The sequence below is a fragment of the Ambystoma mexicanum genome, chromosome 11, assembly GCF_040938575.1.
Source record: "Ambystoma mexicanum isolate Mex_15411 chromosome 11, UKY_AmexF1_1, whole genome shotgun sequence".
Classification (NCBI taxonomy): Eukaryota; Metazoa; Chordata; class Amphibia; order Caudata; family Ambystomatidae; genus Ambystoma; species Ambystoma mexicanum.
The window spans coordinates 1,312,541,496-1,312,561,355 of NC_090934.1; the positions used below are offsets into that span (position 1 = coordinate 1,312,541,496).

At 43.3% G+C, this 19,860-nt stretch overlaps 1 protein-coding gene across 4 annotated transcripts in view; it reads left to right on the top strand.

Moving 5' to 3' along the window:
- Positions 1-19,860, top strand: part of DMXL2 (Dmx like 2) — a 2,950,233-nt gene that overhangs the window by 2,222,799 nt on the left and 707,574 nt on the right. For all 4 annotated transcript variants that reach the window (XR_011279824.1, XR_011279825.1, XM_069624807.1 and 1 more), the window contains exon 31: positions 4,710-4,795. Coding sequence is in view for 2 of the 4 variants with exons in the window: in XM_069624807.1 (XP_069480908.1) it covers positions 4,710-4,795 (86 nt within the window). In the remaining 2 variants the exon portion in view is untranslated. The remainder of the gene's footprint in view (positions 1-4,709; positions 4,796-19,860) is intronic.

Genomic DNA, 19,860 nt, shown 5'->3' on the forward strand with positions numbered 1-19,860 from the left:
TGGAAAGTCACCTGTTTACATTCTCTGCCCACAGAGCCACCTTTGTTCCTAAATGGGGAGCTCATCGTATCACATGGATGTTCCACTTCCCTATCGTCAATACCTAAACACATACACACTTATATATTCATTTTTTTTTCTTTCAACATGAAGGGAGAAAGGAAAAAGAAAATTGTTGCCGCTCAGAATCCAAAACATAATTCAATTTATTAGCAGGATCCTTTGGCCTATATATCCAGAACAGGACTGCAAGACTTATCCTTGACCTTGAGGCACCGCATCTCTCTAGCCCTGAAATCTCTCAACTGGCTTGCAGTGGCTGCAAGAATCAAATTCAAGACCCTCTGCATCAACCACACGGATTTCTGTGCAGGGGCCTGTACAACATCCAAGTCTCTCTGCTGAAATACCTTCCTTCTAGCGCCCTTTGCACTGCTACCTCCAACTGTCTGAGGGCCAGACGATTCTCTAAATAGAGTAGGGGGTAGATCTCTCTCCTCTGTAGGTGCCTCCCTCTGGAACAGCCTCCTTGCACCTCTCAGACTTGAGCCGGATCTCCTGAAGTTCCGGAAGCAGCTCAAGACCTTCCTTTTCTCCTCTGCCCTCTCTCTCTTGCTCCCCTGCTAACTTACCTGAGAGTCTCACTGGGTACCAGGCCTCTCCTAGACCAGTCTTCATTGCACTGCTTCCTGGCCTACAGCGCACTTAGGGGCTGTAAGATGTTACCCTTACAGCCCCCTGTATCCTAGTACTTACCTAGAGCCGTGCTGCCCTGGCTGCACTTACTCAGAGTCAAGCTGCCGTGTCCGTACTTCCCTTTCCCCTCTCCCTTGCACTTTTCCTCTCTACATTCCCCTTGCATTTCTCGTTGTCTCACCAGCACGATCCGAATGACACAAGGCCTACTAGGATCGTTTGTCTTGTTTTCCCTCCCTTGTCTTGTTGCGCCTAGAAACACTTGTGTACAGTCTCGATATGAATGCTATATCGTATCATATCATATGAAGTAACCTTGTTGTTAGGCAGAATCCTGTGCAGTTCCCTTGGGGAAAACTGCAAAAAGATTAAGACTACAGGAGTAAGCAGTAAACCCAATTGGTAGCAGTCTGCACCACCCAGATTTACCTGGTAGCTGTGGCTGAGCAGTCAGACTTCTCTCAAGAAGAGTAGGGCAGTATGCAGAGTATACACGATAGGGCCAAAACACAGTAGAGCAAACAAACAGTGACCAGAGCTTTGTATAAAAAGTATATAATTATTTATATAAAACACACTTTATGGCATATACTAGCACTCTCAATCAAAAGCAAGTTAAAACACAGTCAGGTAAAGTATACACACCTCCCTTAATAGTTAACAGACAAGTCAGGGTTAAAACACTACTATTTGTTAGAACAGATGTGAGCGCTTAACCAAGATGGCACTCTGATAATGTAGTTAAAGGGAGAGAAAAAGGCAGAGCAGAAGAATAAAACAGTTCCCAACACTTTTAAGAGTTCAGAGCAAGGGGAGAAAGGCAGGTTATACTGTAGAGCCAGGTTCATAGGCCAGGCCCACTTTAAATGGAGCAAAGCGAAATGTGCCCAGGATCACACGGTTTAAAGTGCACTGAAAGCCTTTGCAGAGTGTTCAAAAGAGGTTGGGGTGATTCAAAAGATATAGTTAGAAGGCCTGAGGCCAACCCAGTTTAGAAGCCAAGGATTTAAGGGTCACCTTTAGCAATCTGTAGAAAGGGAGGCCAGGCAGGACACAGTACCTTAAAGAGAAAGGAAGCTCCAGCGGGAGCAGTTGTTCATGGCAGTGGTTGAAGTTCGTGGTTCCGACCAGGGGAAGAGAAAATCTCATCGAGGAGGGGACGTGGAGTCGTTGCACTGCACAGGGATGAAACCAGCCGCGGAGTTCGCAATTAAAAGGTGCAGTCCTTTTATTCGCGGTCAAAAGTGGTGAGCTTGGCTATCCGGCCGCCGGGGTGCTTGGCACTGGTGATTCGACCAAGAGACGTCTTTGGAAGGTGAAAAGGGCGAACTGGTTGATCCCACCAGCTCAGGGGAAGAAGACTCGTCCAGCAGAAGATCTTCTCTTGTCGTCGGGAAAGTGGTGAGGTAGTTGCAGCAGGGCTTCACTGGTGATGTCGTCGTTGCAGATGGCTCAGCTTCTTACCTCTTCGGATTCTTAGGTCCTGTGGCGACTTCTGAAGTTCCAGTCCCAAAGGCCCTGCTTTTATGCAGAAAAACCCCCATTCATAAGGCCTAGCTGTCAATCAAACATCCTAAGTGGTGGGCCGGGCGGCTCACCACTGGGCCAATCAGATTAGAGTGCGACTTGGGTTGCTAAGGCAAAGCAGTCCAGGGTGCCAATTCCCCCCCCCCCCCCTCCACCCTTCCTGTGGAACCCAGACAGTGTGGCACCATTTGGAAGGCTTCTGTGGAGAAGCCCGCCAAAATAGTGGAACAAAGGGCTCAACCTTGGTCAGAGTTGCAGAGACGGACACAAACGCCATTTTAGAATCGAGTTCTGGCAAAAAGACCCAACCGGTGATTTACTATTAAATAAATAAACCGGCGGTATCTTTAACATTGCACCAAAAAGTGGTGCGTTTAAAAGCAATTGGAAAATCCCATAGATAATATTCCGGTGGAATATTTGGCGTGGTAACCACTGCCACCAGCCAGAAACTCGACGAGGGGGGACGGGACAGTGCCCCCTCGAAAACAGACCCAGGAGCAATCGAATTACCCCTTACCAGTACTTCCACAATATGATGGTTTGTACTGGTTTTGTTCACAATTTTAGACTAGTAAAGCCAATGGTGACTTTACATGGCCTGGGAGACAGTAGTCAGTCCCAGGGTATGGAGTCTATGTTTGGGGGTCACTGTGACACCCCTGTGGTACTGCACTGAGGGTGCTGTGTACCACACATACAGAAAAACAGATGTTACCCTATGGAGTAAAAAGAAACCCCATAGCCCATAAGCACATAAAAAGTCAGACATACCTCAAATCATGTCTAAGAGTGGGAGTAAAAGAGTCTCACTCTTAGCAGGAGAAAAAAAGAAAAATCCAGCAAAGCTGCTGGGGGACTCACTAGGTTTGGGAAATTAGCCTTATGAGAGAATTCTCCCTAACACTTGTGACCATATAATGCTTGTGAGATGTGTGGACCATGTTCGCATGTTTGTGGATACATATGAGACAGTTATCATTAATATTTTCTTGCATCCCACACTATTTGCTATGTAAACAAAATTAGTTCTCTAGTTCCTTTATCAGACAAAAAAGTTTAAATCGTGTGAAAGCAATGAGGAACAGATAATAGTGTTATATTTAAAATGTAATGCAGCCATGTAAATCAAACTGAATTAGACAACATATGCCAATGAGCCGAATCTAAGATATGCAACTGAATACCTTTGAGTTTATGTATGAGCATGCATTGTTTAGTCGTTAGGGATCCTGGAGTATGCTTAAAGGCGGAGCAGACAAGCCAATGTTCTGGCCGTGAATCGACAAAGACTCTGTAAACTGTAGCTAGCCTGTGCTGTGTGCAGCATGTCATGTGCACATGTGCACTGCTTCATCTTAGTATTTGCCATTCTCTCATGTCGCTGCACTGTGCTCTTGGGCACTGTTTCAGGCCAGACCAGTTTGTGCCAACATCCCTGATCATCACCCCACCAGCCTTTCGCTCAGCTCCGTCAGGCAACCGTACCCCTGCAGCACAACCTGTATTCTCACCCCTACTCTGAGTCTCCTCTCTGCCCTTTCCTGAACCCCAATTAAGCTTCAGGCAGATGTCTGGGTCTGCCTAGTAATAGGCTCTGGATGGAGGGATATGTTTTGGTTCAATTGTACAATAAAACACTTTACTTGATTGGAGAAGCCTTGCTGCCTGATCACTTTGTTACAAAAAACAAAATCATTAAATAATTAGAGTACTTGATATGTGTTAAATAGAGAGAGGCAAATTGTTCTTAATGGTCAACTATACGTGTGATGCATTTTTTAAGATCTTCCAGGATGTAATGTATTTACTGTACATTCTTGCAATAGAGAACAATAGGTAAAGGCTTTGTCAAGAGTAGACTACCATTGCTGACACATACAAAAATGAGTAAAAATACTCAATTCGATCCATTAAAGATGCAAATCTGTTAAATATCACAACCGTATTTCAATTGTTCCTATTCCAATGTTGCTCATACTCTTAAAATATCAATTTGAGCAGTGACCAGGGTTTGTTAACACAGTGTATTGCACAATTGAGTCATGCTGAATACATCAGAATTAACCAAGTCTAGACCTATCCATTTTCATTCTCCTTAAAGACATTGAGAGGTATGCAGTGCTTAGGAAAAAAGTTGCAAAACCTTATATATATATCATTGTTTTAATATTGGTAGTTTCTACTGCGATTTGTATAAAACACCCAACTTAAATCGAAATGCATATATCTCCACTTAGTGTGAATGGCATATTTCTTAATTGGTTCTTGTCACATTCTCTTTATTTTTCAGTGCAGTGGGTGCCAAATTAGTTATGTTTTTGAAAAATATTATTTGATTTAACATCTGTAACATTGTAAAGTATGTGTTGTGATATTTTTAAAACAAATGTATTTTCAAGTACATGGTTAATGTATGCAGTAGGTGGCCTGGAGGAAAAATGTCCAGTTGTATTTTGTAACAGTCCTATTTCTTTCTTCTTTAGTTGGGTTCTTATACGTTTGGCGATGGTAAAACTAGCACTTAATAATGTGAAGAACTTTTTTCCAGTTGCCGGTCTGGAATTCTCTGGTAAGTGTGTCTTGTTTAAGGCATTTATGTTTTACAATAAAATGCGGGATGAGGGGGGGTACGCAAAGAGAGCTTAGTGTCTATGCTTCAGTAGCAGAAATAGAGCATGGGTGCATGTTGGAATACACAGTATTAACATTATTGATGGATGGAAATGTGTCCGCAAATGCTTTCTAGCTACTTGAAATTTGTAAATGTATAATATCTACTTTCTTGCGGTTCTTTACCCTTATTTGAGGAATTGGATACTTTTACTTGTTACCCGCAGTGCTCCAGTTCACACCTAAACCCGGTTTAATTGAGAATTACCTTTCTTAAATGCAAAGGAATTATTCCAGGTTCAGTTCCCCAAATGTTAGCCAGGTATATTATAGATCAAAATTATCGTAAATATCTTTACTCATTCATAGTTGCTAAATAATGTTATTCTAGCCAGGTAAATCATCTTGTTATTTTATACCTATAATCATGATTTATTTTGATCATTAGTGATCAGTATCCATTATACCACAATAGTTGTTAATTTAACAAAACATTTAAGTAAGTCCATAATTTGGTTCCATTAAATATTACTAATTAATGCTGGGGAAAACAGGTTTGAGTGTAGGATTACGAAACATCAAAAATCACTAACCTCTCAAAGGGGAACTTTGGTTGTTGCATAGCAAAGTAGAAAACCTTGAACTGACACCAGAGACAAAGGTCAGGCTTGAAGGTGTACCTGAAAACCATAAAAGAAACGATATGCCCAAATTCATGAGAAAATTGTATGAACGGGTTCTCGCTATGTCTTCTATTTGCTCACTCCATATCCAACGTGCCCACGAACTACAGCAAAAAGAAAATGCCACACACTCCACAAAGAATCATTCTATATCTCCTTTGATTTACCAGGAGATATTGTGAGCAACCAGGGACAGAGGTCCACTCAAGTGTAATACAAACATAAATCAAAAATGCCTTTCCGTACACACATTTGCTGTCTTCATAGTAAGTATGGCCCACTCAGCCCATCCTGCATGCTAATTAAACACAGGAACAAAGTGCTTCACTTCAAAGACCCAGATACATTTCTGATTTCTGTCTCATGAAATAGTTAACACCATTAAATCTGCTCCTTTTGCCCCAATAATAAAGAGGCTAGCAAATTACTGAGCGGAAATGACAGTACAGTGGCTTATGTAAGTCCTTCTTTAATAACTTGCTGGTGTTTGATCCCGCCGATCTCCCAATGCCTTGTTTTTACCATACAGTTGATATTCTATTTTTTGTACACCTTAGGTGAAACTCCTAATGTAATGCAATGTTATAGTATTTTGAACAAGGTGCATCCATAAAATTACAGAGGGCCTTCATAACTCGCAGAAACCGGGAACAGTTCAAGGATTTTAGTTTTTTTGTAAACTATTTGAGATATACAGATTGTTTAATCTGAACAGATTGTTAATTGTATGGATTGCTAAATATATCCCACCACACTGTGAAAAGAGGGTGGGGGGGCGGGGTCACACGAATGGATATCCATCTCCCTTCTACTGTGGGCTTTATCTCCATAGTCCAGGTGTCCTTAGTGTTGGGTAACACCTTCTCTCTAATCTTAGCTTGGATGTGGGCCTCAAGGAAAATGCCTAATCATCCCTTGGATGTATTCGAAGTGTACTTATCCCAAGTGTGTTCAACAGAATGATGGTTTCTTTGTGCCAATTGCTGTTATACTGGTCCTTTCTCGTTGTCTCTCTTTTGCCTTGATCTTCCCTCTCCTGCGCTACTCCTAATGTGTGTCTCGCCCTCTGTCCCTCTCTCCTGTCCCTCTGATGTTCCACACACTTTCCTTCTCCCACCTTTTTAACTGCTTCCCTTACCTCTCACTGTTAAGGAACATCTCTCTAAGGGAAACTTTCCCTCTATATTTGTGGAAGCCCCCCAAACCTTTTGCTTTTGTTTCAGCTTCCTGACTGACTTTTGCCAGTGGAGCACAAACTTCAGCTGCACTCCCCTGTGCTTTCAGCTCATCGTTACGGGTAAACTGACACATCGCTCAGACTATCAATACTGAGAAACTTTGTTTCTCTTAGTCTTTCAACTTTGTTGCCACTTTTGGTAACATTTTAACATTGCGCAAAGTACATTACAGTACCGCATAACGGGGTCCTTGTGTTTTCTGGCCCTAGTCATCCCTTAAGTATTTTTGGTGACTAGACAATGTGCCTTGGAGTGTACTGGTGGCAGTAGATGCTTTTCTGTGTAATTGTATAACTTTTTACTGAGCCAAACTGCACTTAACGCGTTTGGCTCATGACTGCTGCTTGTGTCAATCATCGCCGTGTCCCATGGTCTCTCGTCTACTCCTTTGGCCTTTTGGTTTGTTGGCCTTCCCCCTGGTCTTCGTGTCCCATGACTTCCTTATTTGGGCCTAATTTGGGCAGTTTCCTTTTAAAGCTGCTTCTTTCGCGGGCTACTGCAGGTAATGTGTGTGGGTACCCAGGAAGTGGGCTACAACTATCTGGTCCCAATCCACACTACTTGTGTCAGGATGTCTGGTGTGCATGAGACCATGAGAGAAATAGTGGTCCATGATTGGACCACTGCTGGCGTGCATGATTGAGGCAGATCTCCTCGTTGGCTGGTTGGGAGTGAGCACTCTACAGACTTGTGGATATTGGAGTCCTCAATGCAGACCCACAGATCAGCAACAGGTCTGAATCGACCTCTGGATGGAGGAAAGTGTCCAGAAGAGCTGAGGAGATCCAAGGACTATCCACAACTGTGCAGAAGAAGGTTGTCACCCTGAGCCTGCTGGAATCCCACTAGAGACCTACTTTGTGCTCAATCTCTGAAGATATGTGAATGTGCTTCAAACCTTTGGAGTGGTGGGACCAATCGCTCTCAACGCCTCCTGTTTGCCCTGCAAAAGAATTTGTTTGAAGTGTTCCTGGGACCATCCATTGGACTGTCCAGCTCCAGCCTTGGCATACATGCAGGAGCGTCATTGCATCGAGTTTTGCCTTGCAGCTTTGCGGAATCCTAGCTTGCACTGCAAAGCACCTTTAAACCGAATTTCGTCCCAGCTGCTTTGGGCCGTGTTAGGCAGTATTATATGCAGTACCCTTTGGGAACACCACACACAATTAAGACTACAAGTGACAGTACAAATTCACCTTTGGTACAAGCCTGTACTACACAGTTAAAGTGGTAGCGACGCTGAGCATCCAGATTTATCTCAAGAGTAAGTGAGCAGTATCAAATAGTTACACAAAGGACAGCAATTACTATGATTCAGGCAAACACTGACTCAAGGTTTTCAAATAAAAGAATATACATTTATTTCACTCTTCAGTTGTATAACATTACACTATTATAAGCAAGTTAAAATCTCACTCTTAATACACCACACCACTTCCCTTAAATTCCAGACAAGTTAAGCTCACAAAATGAAGTGCAAGCAAAATGGCACTCCAGCATTTTAAAAGGGAGGGAAAAACAAAATTAATGGAAATTGAACCACTCCAACAGGTAAGCACTCAGGGCAAGTGAGCAATAGGAACTACAATGATACAATCAAATAGAAAAGGCTTAGGGCCAAAGTCAATTGGTGAAAAGTCTTTTGCTCAAGATAATACAGTTCAGGGTAGTTTGCGGTAAAGTTCGTGCCACGGATTCCGGACGAGGTTGGTTGGCATAAAAGTTAGTGAGAAGAGAAGGACAAGCCCTCGGTTTGGAGAAAGATTTCAAACACTTTCACCACGTCTGAACGAAACGAAATGAACAACCGGATTTGCAGTGTACCATAAAACGAGAGGGAGCTGTATCTGAGGCAGACGTTCCTGGTAGTTCCTGCAAGCTCAAGGTTCCTGAAGGGACTGTCAGACTGACAAGAAGTAGGAACACAGGAGGGTCCTGCACTACCCAGGGAAGAAACCAGCAGCAGAGCAAAGCAACAAATAAAAGGTGCGCTCCTTAAAACCCAAGCAGGGTCCGACCTTCCTGGCTATCGGGCCCACTGTAGCTCTGTACAGCAAATTCGACCACAGGAGGGGTCCTGGCTTGCAGTTTGGGCGAACTGGTTGGTCCCACCAGCTCAAGGGAAGAAGTATCCTGGAGGATCTTCTCTGTCGTCGGATTCTGGAGATTCGGACCTGCAGCAGGGCTTCACTGGGCGGTTCAGTCGTGCTAGGGGTCCTCTTCCATCAGCTCCTCATTGGTTCTGGCGACTCTGCCTTTCCAGTCCCAGAGACCTGCTTTTTATGCAGTTTTCCCCCATTCATACAGCCTGGCTGTCAATCACACAGCAGGGTGGCTGTCCTGGCAAGGACAGACGCCCAGCCAATCAAACAGGAGTGTGACTTGGGTTACCAAGCGAACCCATGGCAGGGTTCCTAAGACCCCTCCCTCACATCCTGCTTACCCAGACTTTCAGGCGCCTCAAGGAGGGCTTCTGTGCAGAAGCCCGCAAAAAGACAGAGAACAAAGGGACCAAACCTGGTTTGGCGCGCAGAGTATAACACGAGAAAGACATTTACAAAAAGAAATGGCGAATAAACCCACTCGGAGCCATAATAAAATATATATGGTCAAGCAGGTTTATGTTCGAGGCTAATATAATAGCCTAAAACAATACCACGTTTATATAAGATAACCGCGGTACGAAAAATAGGGTAGTTACCACTGCCACCAGCCAATTCTTAGTTTAAAGGGAGCGAAAAAATGCTCCAAGAGACAGACAAAAAGGGATAAGAATTAACCCTTTTTAATACTCCATGTAAGATGGGGTGTATTGGGTCTGTGGTTTAAAGTGACTAACATAAAGTTAAGGGCAACTTTACCTTTTCTGGGGGACAGTAGTCAGCCCCAGAAAAATGGAGTCAGAGGGGAGTCACAAAGACAACCCTGTGTCACTGCACTGAAGGTGCTGTGTAACACACATGAAAAATATGAGGCCATGTAGTAGGTGATGCTCCAGTGACCAAGATCACACAAAAAGTGAAAACACACACAGCAAAACACATGTAAGAGTGGGAAAAAGGTCCACACTCTTACCAGGTGAAAAAAAATAAACCCTAGAAATCCAGCAAAGCTGCTGAGGGACTCATTAGGTAAGGGAAACCAGCCATTTATGCAAATTCTCCCTAACCGGCCGCAAGAGAGAAGCTTGCGTCAGAGCATGTGAATTGGGTGCCCCTGCATCACTGTGTGACAGTCCCGGTCGCTGAAGGTTGTTTTACCGCGTTCCTTCTTGTGCCCCGAGACCAGCTGCATCAATGTTTTCTTTGTTCTTCAAACGAGACGAGAGATACACCTCCTGTTGCAAACCAGACCAGCCTATGCACCCACGGCGCCTGTGCACTTTGAAACTGAATCAAGGGTGGCAAATGGAACCTCAACAACCTCCTCCACACCTGCCAAGTTTGGAACAAAACTGAACTAAGGGCGGTTTGTACTGAAACTATTTACCGGTCCCCCTTGTTCATCCATTGCATTTTTTTCCTGCATTACATGTACACAGTATCACAGTGACCTTTGTTAGCTAGTAAAGGCTGTGAAGGGCGGTAGTTCTGGAATCCTGGTAAACCTGACTGCTGTTTGCTGCTGCTAAACCACGCCCCTTCACTTCAAGACCTTTGCTGGGAACCCGTAGCAGTGAAGCCCAGCGGTGAAGGGTGGCTGTTAAGAGCCGTGGGCTGTTTTGAGTCGTCACAGCTGGCTGAAGCAGTGACTAGAAGCGGCTCGGCATGATCTGCATTGTATTCCAGAAAAAGCCCCAAACATTGCCATTCTAGGGTCGGTGAGCAGCAAGCTTGAAAAAGTGCAGAGGTTTGACTCTTTCGTTTGGTTTGCTAACTGCCAATTGTACAGAACAGTGAGACGCTTAGGAAGGGAAAGTAGTGAATCACGTTGCTTGCAGTAGCCTGCATTCTGGCTTCCCAATATCACTGTGTCTGTCATTATTGTGCCCGAGAACTGACTGAAACCTCATGGAGATAACAAAAACTGAACCTGAATAATCACACTGTTAGGCTTGGCACCAACCATGGATATTTGTGGATGCTTGTGGAAACCTATGGAAACGTATGGCATTTCGCCTCTGGCTACCTTATTAACTAGAGCGGCAGTAGTTTCTCTCTAGTGTCCTCTGCCTCAACCTTTGTTCCAAATCTATGAGGCTTGTGATGTCTATGATGTGTGCCGAGCCTTAACAGCCCATTAGCGCTGTGTTCACTACATTGAGGGGGGTGGACTCTGGATGCCCCTCTAGCCAGTCGGGCATGCCTTTGCCTCATCTGGATTTGATTGCACTTGAATATTCTGTATCTGTGCATCTGTGGTTTTTAACATTGTATAGATTTTTCTTTTCTTTTTCATTTATTGTCTATCTGTGTATTGAAGCCCATCTTTCTGTTTTTAGACGTTGATATATATTTATCTTAATTATCGAAACTATGGTGAAAAGGAAAGCAGAGAATGCTATCTCAAGGCGAGGACAGAGTAAAATGTTGAAACTTTTTAAACCTATAAAGGAGGTTAACCTCCTCCTTCCTAATCGCCAAAATGAAAGACTTTTTATATGATATTGATGGCCATGGTAAGCTCCGCAGGACCAAAGGAAGAAAATACCATGGAGAATAGAAGAATAATACTGCTATTGTTGGAACAGCCCCTTTAAGCTTTGCTTCAAGCTTTGTGGCTATTGAAAGAGATTACTTGATTTCCCTTTGCGAACCGGCTCAGGCAAAGAGGAAAGCCTTGGGGAGCTCGAAGCCTAGACATTGTATAACTAAAGAAGACCATCTGGTACTGCTTGAAGTAGCGCCAACCATAGACCAAGTGGAGAACAGAAGCTTTGTTCTCATAGAACACCAACCCTGTAATGAATACGGAATGGGAACTGTTATAATATGCTACTTAACCCTATGTACATAGCTCATGTTCCATTGCACGCGCTATCGTGTATGATTCTGGAATGCCCGTTTCAGAATCCTACACGAAGCACTGTGCAAACGAGAAGCTGCTCCACCTGGGGGCTCCCATTTTTATTATAAATAAACTAACGTGCATATAACCCAAACCACCGAGTTATTGGTATTAATATATCTAACAAATTGGCAACGAGGAGCTGTTGATTCAGTAAGGGAGTCCCGGGCCACGTTACTGAAACAGGAAATCATACAAGCAAGAGAATCGTTGCGCACACCGAACTGTACAGATCAAGTAAGACGAAACCTGAGGTAATATTGACAGATGAGTTGGAAGAGTGAAAGTTGTATCATACCTTGTTTAAAGGAGAGGTCAACAAGGCCAAGGCATCTTATGAATGGTGCGCGAGCTGTGAGAAGCAACAGTGCTCAAAATTAGAGTAAAGCACCCTGCATGCATTCATTACGTGCCTCGATTTTGGATTATTGCCATGCCAACGTTCGTTCAGGAAATGCGTACGAAAACCATTGTTGAAGTTAGAATAATTCATACGCTGTATAGACATTATCACATCAACGCTGCAATACAAGCTGAGTGAAGTGACTGCCAATCCAGTCCACAATAAAAAAAATGAAACGTTGCAAAGCAAACAAACATATTGCCAAACAAAGCACGTTCATAAGAAAAAAAAAAGAACTTCTGTCTGACTGTGATTTCCATCTTTACATAACGTGTATACACATATGAAATGAGGCTCATGCAGATCTGATTGGCCATATTTATCTCCAGCTGTTTTAGTGACAAATTATAGGAAGCTATACAAGTACAGAATGCAGAATATTACAGCTCCAATGCAATTCCTGGCACATCCTGGCAATCCAATATGCTCCTGGGATCAATGGCAGGATAGCTTCCAGGTATATCTGAGGGCGATTGGAGGGGCCAAGCTCAATGATGACATGAGAGAAGCCACATTATTAAACTGTGTGGGAGCTGAAGCCTTGAGGATTTTTAGGACTCTGCCAGAATTAGTGGACACTGAGGATGGTTCTGGTGACTCTTCCTCCAGTACTGTGAGGAAATATGAGACAGCAATGACTAAGTTAACAAGACATTTTGGCAATAAAAACAACATTGTTTTGGAGCGATACAGATTTTTCTCAAGGAAGCAAAATAAAGGGGAGAGTGTGGACACCTACATAGCTGCATTGAGAGGCCTCATATCAACATGCAATTTCACTGGTGTGGCAAATGAATATCTAAAAGACCAGCTAGTCTTATATGTGGCAGATCCTCGCATTCAAAAGCGCTTGTGGCAAGCGAAAGATCCCACGTTAGAACAAGCCATTGAAATAGCAAGGTCAATGGAATTAGGAGAGAAATGCACGAGGGAGATACAGAACAAGCCAGAATGTTGGGAAGTGAAGTCAGTGCAGGATATACATGAAGGAGAACATGGTAAAGCTGAGGAGGCATTAATTGCCATGATGAAAAAATTAACAAAAAGTGATTTTGGTACGAGTTCCAGAAAGGATAAGGTAGCTATGAACAGTATACAAAGTAGGTGTTACAAATGTGGTTGGTATAGGCATGTGAATACAGAAAACGATTGCCCTGCTAATTATGTGGAATGCTACAGATGTGATCAAGTTGGACATTTTGGCAAAGTATGCCGGAACATTAGAGGAAGAGGCAGATTAAATTCACAGTCTATGAACACTATACAGGGAAATGGTGGTCGTTTTGGAAGGAACAATATGCCAAGCATAAAAGCATTAGAGGAGATTAGTGGTCCAATTAGTTTGTTGGCAATCACAAATGGATTTGAAGAGGAGGTACACATTTTAGCTTTCACACCGTCGGAAGGAATTGTGGGTCCATTGGTATCCATGTGTATAAACGGTATACCGTTGCAAGTAATGGTTGATACTGTGTCCCTATATACGATGGTGGATGTGGAAACATTTCTTAAGGAATTAAAAGGGAGAATGGAGGATTAACAACTCACGAAAGTAAGAGCAACTGGATATGGCAAGACACCTATCAACATTATAAGTTAACCTGGGTACATCTAGATTTTGAGGGTATGAGAACTTATGGCAGGTTGTATGTAGCTGAAAATGGGTTCACCATAGTTGGATGGTGGGAACAGGCGACACTGAGAATTAGAATACATCCAGGTGAAAGTGTACCCATTTTAAGCATTTCTGAAAACAGTTGTAACACCTCAGAAAATTTGGCCAGAAGCTTCCCGAAACTTTTCAATGACAACATTGGAATTTTAAAAGGATTCAAACATCGCATTGTACTCAAAAGAGGTGCCAAACCAGTCATTCACAAAGTAAGAAACATACCGATTGGAAGTAGGGAAGCATTGCAGAAAAAGTTAACTAGACTGTGTGCGCAAGATATAATAGAACCAATTGAGAGCTCGGAATGGCTATCACCAATTGTGATTGTGCAAAAACCAGATGGGTCGATCAGAATGTGTGTCGATTTGATTGACTTAAACAGTAGCATTTGGGTTGATCGACACCCATTACCAAACATTGGTGAAATGCTCACCACAATGAAACCAGCAAAGTTTTTCACAACGTTGGACCTGTCTTCCGCCTATCATCAAGTGGTGTTGGACGAAGAATCCAGGCATCTTACATCGTTTATTACACCACTAGGAGCTTTCAGGTATACGAGGATGCCGTTTGGGCTGGCATCAGCTGCAGCCGTGTTTCAGAGGTTGATGCAGCACTTCTTTAATGGACTCCAAGGTGTATACTATTTCCTAGATGATATACTCATGTCTGCAATGTCGGAGGATGAGCATGATGCAAAAGTTTTGGGTGTATTACAGGTCATTCAACAAAAGGGACTCGCACTCAAGATCGAGAAATGTAAAATAAAAAAAATTAAGTAAATTATCTGGGCCATTGTATTGCTGATGGCATAAAACCCAAAGAAGGTTTGGTGGATACAATTTTGAAAATTCCAGATCCGATCAATAAACACCAGCTGAGGAGCTTCTTAGGTCTAGCGGAGTACTATTCAAAATTTGTGGATCATTATGCTGACAGAACAAAACAGATGATGAGTCTGATGTGCAAAGGAGCAAGATTCATGTGGTCAGAGGATTGCAAGAAGGAGTTCAATGACATACAAATGTTGATTAATAAGCCACCTACCCTCAATATGTTTGACTATAGTCCAAAAACATTGATTTTGGTTGACGCCAGCAACGTTGGTCTGGGGGGCGTTTTGGAACAATTGCAAGGAGGGGTTGCAGTTCCGATTGCCTTTCCCTCCAGAATTTTCAAAGGAGCAGAAAAAAAACTATTTGACCATTGAGAGAGAAGCATTAGGGGTTAAATGAATTTTGGAACATTTTAAAGGGCTCATTTGGGGTAGCCCCGTAGATCTTAAAACGGATCATAAAACGCTTATTCACATGTTCAATTCAAAGAACCCTCATTTAACATCCCCGCGAATAAGAAGGCGGACATTGATCATCATGCAATATAATGTTAAAGTGAAATACACCCCAGGAAGGACCAATGTTGTGGCTGACTGTTTTTCTCGCCTACCATGCAATTCAGAGAATGATGATCACATAAATGATGATGAATTAACTGAAGAACAAAACATGGAATGTAGTATAGCGCACATACATCCTGGATTCTCAAAGGATGATTGGGTCAAGGAAGTGGAGGAAGATGTAGAACAAAGCCATTTGAGAGGAGCGATTGAGAATGGATGGATAAATGTGGATGAGTGCATTAAATCGTGGGAAAGGATTAAAGACGAGATCTCCAGCGATAATACATGCATTTACCTTGGCAATCGCATAGTTCCACCGTCAATACTGAGAGAGAGAATAATGGAGATTGCTCATGAGGGTCCTGTGGGGAGAAGTCTCACTAAGAGAAGGGTGAGAGAGGCTTACTGGTGGCCCAACATGTGGAGTGAGTTAGAAGACATGATTAAAGATTGTACAGCATGCACAGTAAGTGTTAAGGGCAAAATGACTCGCATCACGCTGTTGCAACCTGTGGAAATACCAAGTTCTGTAAGGACTAAACCGCCTATTGACATAACTGGGCCATATGAAACGCTAGAGTCCCATAAGATATATTTCATAGTATTGGTAGACTATACCTCTAAATGGGTGTAGTGCGGAGTGGTTGAGGGCACTGTTACGGCTCTAAAAGTGATTACGTTTTTGGAAGAAATCTTCAACAGAGAACGTGATCCACAGGAATTAATATCGTACAATGGAGTACAATTTCTATCCTTAAAAGTATAGAATTTCTTAAAAGAGCGAGCTATCAAGCATAGAACTACAGCATTGTGTCATGATGCCTACCCCCGGGCATCCGGATTAAGCCCATCAGCCCCGGGAGCAGGCATCCAGACATTTACAAAAACCCCAGCAGCCCCAGCTAGGGGCTGTCTGGGTTCGGTCCTGGCGCCGTAGGCACCAGGCTCATAATAAAAATCAGTCCTGGCGCCATAGGCGCCAGGCTCATAGACATTACTTACCTCATGCAGACCATGCTGCAAATAAATCCAAGCCAACGTGAGGCCTGGATGGGACTATTTTACTACAGGGACTATTTTTTACTCGGGTGTGGTCCTGGGGAACTTCTTTCCTGGGACTACTTTGGAGGCTATTTAAACCACGCCCAAAAAGCAGCACATGCTTCGTGTTATTCTGCATCCAGCAGCGTGACTCTCACCGTGCCTGCAGCCAGCATCCAGTCTTCTGCCACGCCTGCGTGCCTACAGCCAGCATCCAGTCTTCTGCCACGCCCGCCTCGAATCCGGAGCTCCTAGAATAAAGAGGAAGAAAAGGACAAGGTTAGAAAACAAACTTATTTCAAATTCCTCACCTGATTACGGATCCATTTCATCTCCCGACCTGGAAAGTACATCAGTCCTGCACGCGTTGCTTTGCCAGCTCCAGCACGGCGCCATACTCACCAGTTCTCACAGCATCTTTCGAACCGGCACTGTCTCCATCATTTCTTCGCCGTACTCCGGCACCTAGGGGCACAAGATTAACAAGGTGAGCCAAGGGAATCAACAAATACCTCTTACCACCATAGACTTACCTGATTTACCACCGGCGGTATTATTCCCCATATCTTCATATGCCGCATCTGTAAAGAGGGAGAAAAACAACACGTTAACGCATGCAATAGTTACCGGACAGCATTGGGTAACAAAGACTCTTACCTGAATGCCAGCAGCAGCTACGAGCCCTTCTTCTCACGAACTCAGTTGCAACTTAAGGAAGGAAGGGGACAAGAGTGAACATCGGGCACATTGAACTCTTTGAACTTGATACTTACCAATCCCGCCTGGGACTTCAGAGTCAATGCTTACCGGAACTCTCCCAGCGCCTTCAAACCAGTGAAGTAACTGGTATCTACGCGCCCCTGCAAGATACGCAGGATGGAGAGCTCATCTTTTACAAACATAAGGTGAGGTTACTAAGGGGATATCGGAGGTGATTAGTGAGGGAGAGCGAGAACAGTTGGGAGGCCATCACTAAAACCCACAGGTGGCTAATCCCTGTCTCCACTTACAGGAAAATACTTCTTCGGGTCCAGCAGAAAAGACTAGGCGGGCCAGTCCAGTCAGTCATCTCTGCACTACGCATCACGTTGACTGAGACCGCAGCTGTCCAGGTCCGATCGACACCCCTGTGGGTTCCAGGTGAGCATAACAGATTGTTCCATCCAATGGGAAATGGATTAGTAGAAAGGATGAACTGTTTTATAAGAGGGATCATTCAACTGGCGATTGCCAATAGATTACCATAGAAGGAGACTCTAAAAGAAGCACTATACGCATATAGAGTTACTCTACATTCTACAACGAAGGAAGAAACTTTCTCTCTTATGAGAGGAAGGTTGGCTACAAATAGACTCAGGCCTGCTTGGATTGTGACAAAAAAGAATAAAGAAATGAATATGGAGGAACTTGTAAGTAAAGTCAAGAAAAAACAAGAAGAGTACAAGAAATACTATAACAAGCAAAAAACCTGTGATAGAAAGCAAGATTCAACACGGAAATTGGATTAGAATAAAAGAGCCAAGAAAAGTATTGAAAGGGGAGTCAAAATTTCGAGATCCTCAAAAAGTGATGGAGAGTTCAAGAAGGTCAGTTGTTCTTGAAGATGGCAAGAAGTGGTCTTGCAAAGATGTCATACGTGCAAGTAATAATGATGCTGTGGAAAACTCCGGGAATAAATATATATCTTCAAGAGATGATAACATGAGTGCAAAGGACAGAGACTCTATAGAAAATGATAATATGCAAAGGTCTATGGCAGAGTTGACTGAGAATAATCAACTATCAAGGTACAGAAGAATTGTCCGGAACTGTATGCAGGATTTAATTTATTACTGACTACGGTGCTACAAGCTAGAATTCACCTTTGTCTTTGTTGAAGCTCCTGTTCTAGTGACCATATCCTTTTAGTATGAAGTGTTTACTCTGCTTATTATTGAGTTATGCAAATGTTGTCTCAACATAGTTCATCTCATGTATATTTTAGGTTGTAATAATCTAAGTATAACCTTACATAATTATTAGTTTGTATTACAATGTTTTCATCATTAGTTATAGTAAATTCTTCTTTCTCATTTTGAAGGGGAGATGTTATAAAATGCTACTTAACCCTATGTACATAGCTTATGTTCCGTTGCACGCGCTATCGTGTATTATTCTGGAATGCCTGTTTTAGAATCATACACGTAGTAGCGCTGTGCAAACGAGAAGCTGCTCCACCTGGATGCTCCCATTTTTATTATAAATAAACGAATGCGCATATAACTCAAATCACCAAGTTATTGGTATTAATATATCTAACAGGAACGCTGGCTATGAAAATTGTGGAATTATATACCGCCACCCCCGAACCATCTATATCTGATACTAGGGCTGAAAAGACTATTGGTAACTTAGCAGCTGACTCTTGCCCTCCTTTCCCAAGACAAGGACTGAGGAAGGACATAGAACAAGGATCTGATTTGGAAACTTTGCTGATTAAACTTCATAACCTTTTTGAAGCCTTTGCATTACCTAGTGTCAATCCCGGTGCTAAAAAGGGGGAGTGTGGTGCAGAACCCCCATGGAGGATTGTAATCCGGCTAAGGCATTGTAAATCCTGTGGGTTCCTCCGATAGGAAAAAGGAAACGGGCTGGATGCCCAAATCGTGGGCTCGGCCCCCCTCTCCCCCGTGTGAAAGGGGCACACATACACGCCCCTTTCATCTGGATATAAGTGCCAGTGATGTAGACAAGAATAAGTTGTTAAATCAACTGGAAAATACCCTCTCTTCGTTGAAAGATATAATCATCAACACTATTGATAGTCAATTGAAGGGTGTACTGGGAGTATTAAGAGGACTGAAGGAGCTAATTGTTTCATGGTCTAAAAATAATAGCCATCAAAATGGTGTACTTTCAACCATGCTCGTCCCCATGCCTGTGGGCACTTCTCATATCACTTCCTTGGATACTGGCAACCGAGTTGGCCGCCCGAGTGCATCATGTGATCGATGGGTAAATAGATGTACAATGAGCGACAGAATATTGCCTTTTCCTGTTATTGGGGGGAATCTAATCTCTACTGGAGCACGCGGTACTTCCAACTGCCTGCCTCTTATCGGGTTCAAACTTAATCAAAGTGGGGGGGTACTCCAGTGTATATGAGGAAATTAAATCATGAAGACATGAACAGAAGAGGGGGGGGCAAAAGGGAGGCCCCTTCTTTGCAATGGTCAATGAGCCAAAACTCGCTCAAAATGAGTTTGAGAACCAAGATGCCCTGAAGAATAAATGCATTTTCTGGATTCGTCATACCAAGGGCTGCCTCTCTATCATCAGAAGTGAGTTTGTCCAGTGCCAAAGGGGAGCAAGCCCCAATATGGGGTTGGATTTTATCAAATTGTTTTTTTGTGTATCAGGATTTGATGGATGGTCGTCTGTCGATTCATTTTAGAACCTACCCCCCCGGCTGAGATTTCGATCAAACTAAGATCTGTTGTTTTCCTTACTGATATGTTGACAGCTCCAGACCAGTCATCTGTGTGACATAACAGGAGGCCTGCTAATCCTGTAAGACCTTTGGCCATCCTAGCTGACAACCC